The sequence below is a fragment of the Rhagoletis pomonella genome, unplaced genomic scaffold, assembly GCF_013731165.1.
Source record: "Rhagoletis pomonella isolate Grant_MI unplaced genomic scaffold, Rhpom_1.0 Rhpom_scaffold_00001, whole genome shotgun sequence".
Taxonomy (NCBI): domain Eukaryota; kingdom Metazoa; phylum Arthropoda; class Insecta; order Diptera; family Tephritidae; genus Rhagoletis; species Rhagoletis pomonella.
In genome coordinates, this window is record NW_023458555.1 from 35,345,809 (window position 1) to 35,347,447 (window position 1,639).

Sequence of the window (1,639 nt, forward strand, 5' to 3'; positions counted from 1 at the left end):
ATTATATTTTCCATTGTAATAATAACGAAGTATTGCAGCAATTATTAAGAGATTTAATTGTAATTGAACAAAATACTTCTTAATACATCAATGCAATCTAAAGGTCTGATTATGCATTCTTCGCATAACTATGCACAATAAGTTGACTTGCAGAAAAACGATACAAAAGTAAATGCAAATTAAGGTTGCACATGGAAAGTTTATTTAAAACTGTTTACACATTTGCTGACAATCAATTTCTATTTTATAGATGTTTACTTACTACAAATACAGTACGATAAACCACTAATGCTTAAAAACATAAAAGTAATCATATTCAAATTAGGTAAATATCGATATTGGCAAACTAGAACATAGAAAAAAGCAAATGCAAAATGCAATTTGGTATGTTGGTGCCGTATGTGGAACTACAATGGCCAACATATTTAAATTTTGAAATGTGATGTTGATTTTTATAATGAAAGTTTAAGTTTTGTTCTATCCATTTGCAAGTGCATGAACTTGTAGATACTTGCAGCAAACTTTATCAAACTTATTACTATTATTTATTGTGGTTCTATAAATGCATATGAAGATGTGTTTTTTTTATGTATGTATAATATACGTTAATGACGCTTAATATAACTACAGAAACATATTTTCTGTTTGCCGCAATTTAAATCCACGATTAATATGTCGGCCTTAAGCAGCGGATTCCTCGCCATCTGCCAAATCATCTTCGTCCTCGTTGCTATTTGCACCGGCCTCATCGTCAGTGTCTTTATTTTTGGATTTCTTTTGATCTTCATCAGATGTCTCAATTTCATCGTCATTATCCTTGGAATCCTCATCGTCGGAATCTGCAGCTTTAGCAGGCTTGCGACCGGTTTTTCCAGGTGTAGCTTTCTTCGAACTAGCGGGTCGACCACGCTTTTTCGGCACTCCACCATTGGCAGCAGTAGCTGCAGGTCGTTTTGGGGCAACTGCTACAGCCTTTTTACCCCGTCCGCGTCCGGCAACAGGCTTTTCTTCAGCCGATTCTAAATTTAAAAAAAAAAAAACATTTTTAAACTCTCCCGCTTTATTTTATATACAATCCTAAATATGAATATATATGTGTGTGTATGTGTATGTATCACACTTACCTTCGTCTTCATCATCGCTTTTTGCCTTTTTTGCTGGCTTAGCAACTTTTTTCGGTGATTTTGACTTGCGTCCCGGCTTCTTGCCACTTGGTTTGTAGTCACTTTGCTCATCGTCCTCTTCACCATCTCCGCCCGCTTCTTCTTCGTCTTCTTCTGATGCTTGTGGTTGTTTCTTTGGCCGACCACGACCTTTTCCGGGTGTTGCTACAGCTTTCGGAGGTCGCCCACGACCGCCACCACCACTACCATTTGCGGCTACCGGCGCATCATCGTCAGAAACCGGTTCAGGGGCACTCTTTTTGCCGGCAACGCTACCTGCAGAGTTCTTAGCAGGCCTACCACGGCCACGGCCGCTTGGCGGTTTCTTTACCTTCTCTGGGTTGGATGGACGACCGCGCTTCTTCGGAATAGTAGTGCTGCTGTCTCCAGTTGCAGAAAGTGCACCTTCATCCCCACTTTCAACATCTTCACCAAGATCTTTGCGTAAAATCTTCCATGTGGTCGAATAACACAAA

The 1,639-nt window shown here is 39.5% G+C and overlaps 2 protein-coding genes across 7 annotated transcripts in view; one reads left to right on the plus strand and one right to left on the minus strand.

Annotated features, from left to right (window-relative positions):
- Nucleotides 1-1,639, plus strand: part of LOC118743508 (transcription factor E2f1) — a 279,469-nt gene that overhangs the window by 206,114 nt on the left and 71,716 nt on the right. The gene's annotated exons all lie outside the window — the stretch shown is intronic.
- LOC118743549 (chromosomal protein D1-like) overlaps nucleotides 169-1,639 on the minus strand; it is a 1,965-nt gene continuing 494 nt past the window's right edge. The window contains exons 2-3 of the mRNA XM_036476318.1: nucleotides 1,125-1,568; nucleotides 169-1,019 (exon numbers count right to left, since the gene is read on the minus strand). Coding sequence (XP_036332211.1) covers nucleotides 682-1,019; nucleotides 1,125-1,568 — 782 coding nt within the window. The 3' untranslated portion in view covers nucleotides 169-681. The remainder of the gene's footprint in view (nucleotides 1,020-1,124; nucleotides 1,569-1,639) is intronic.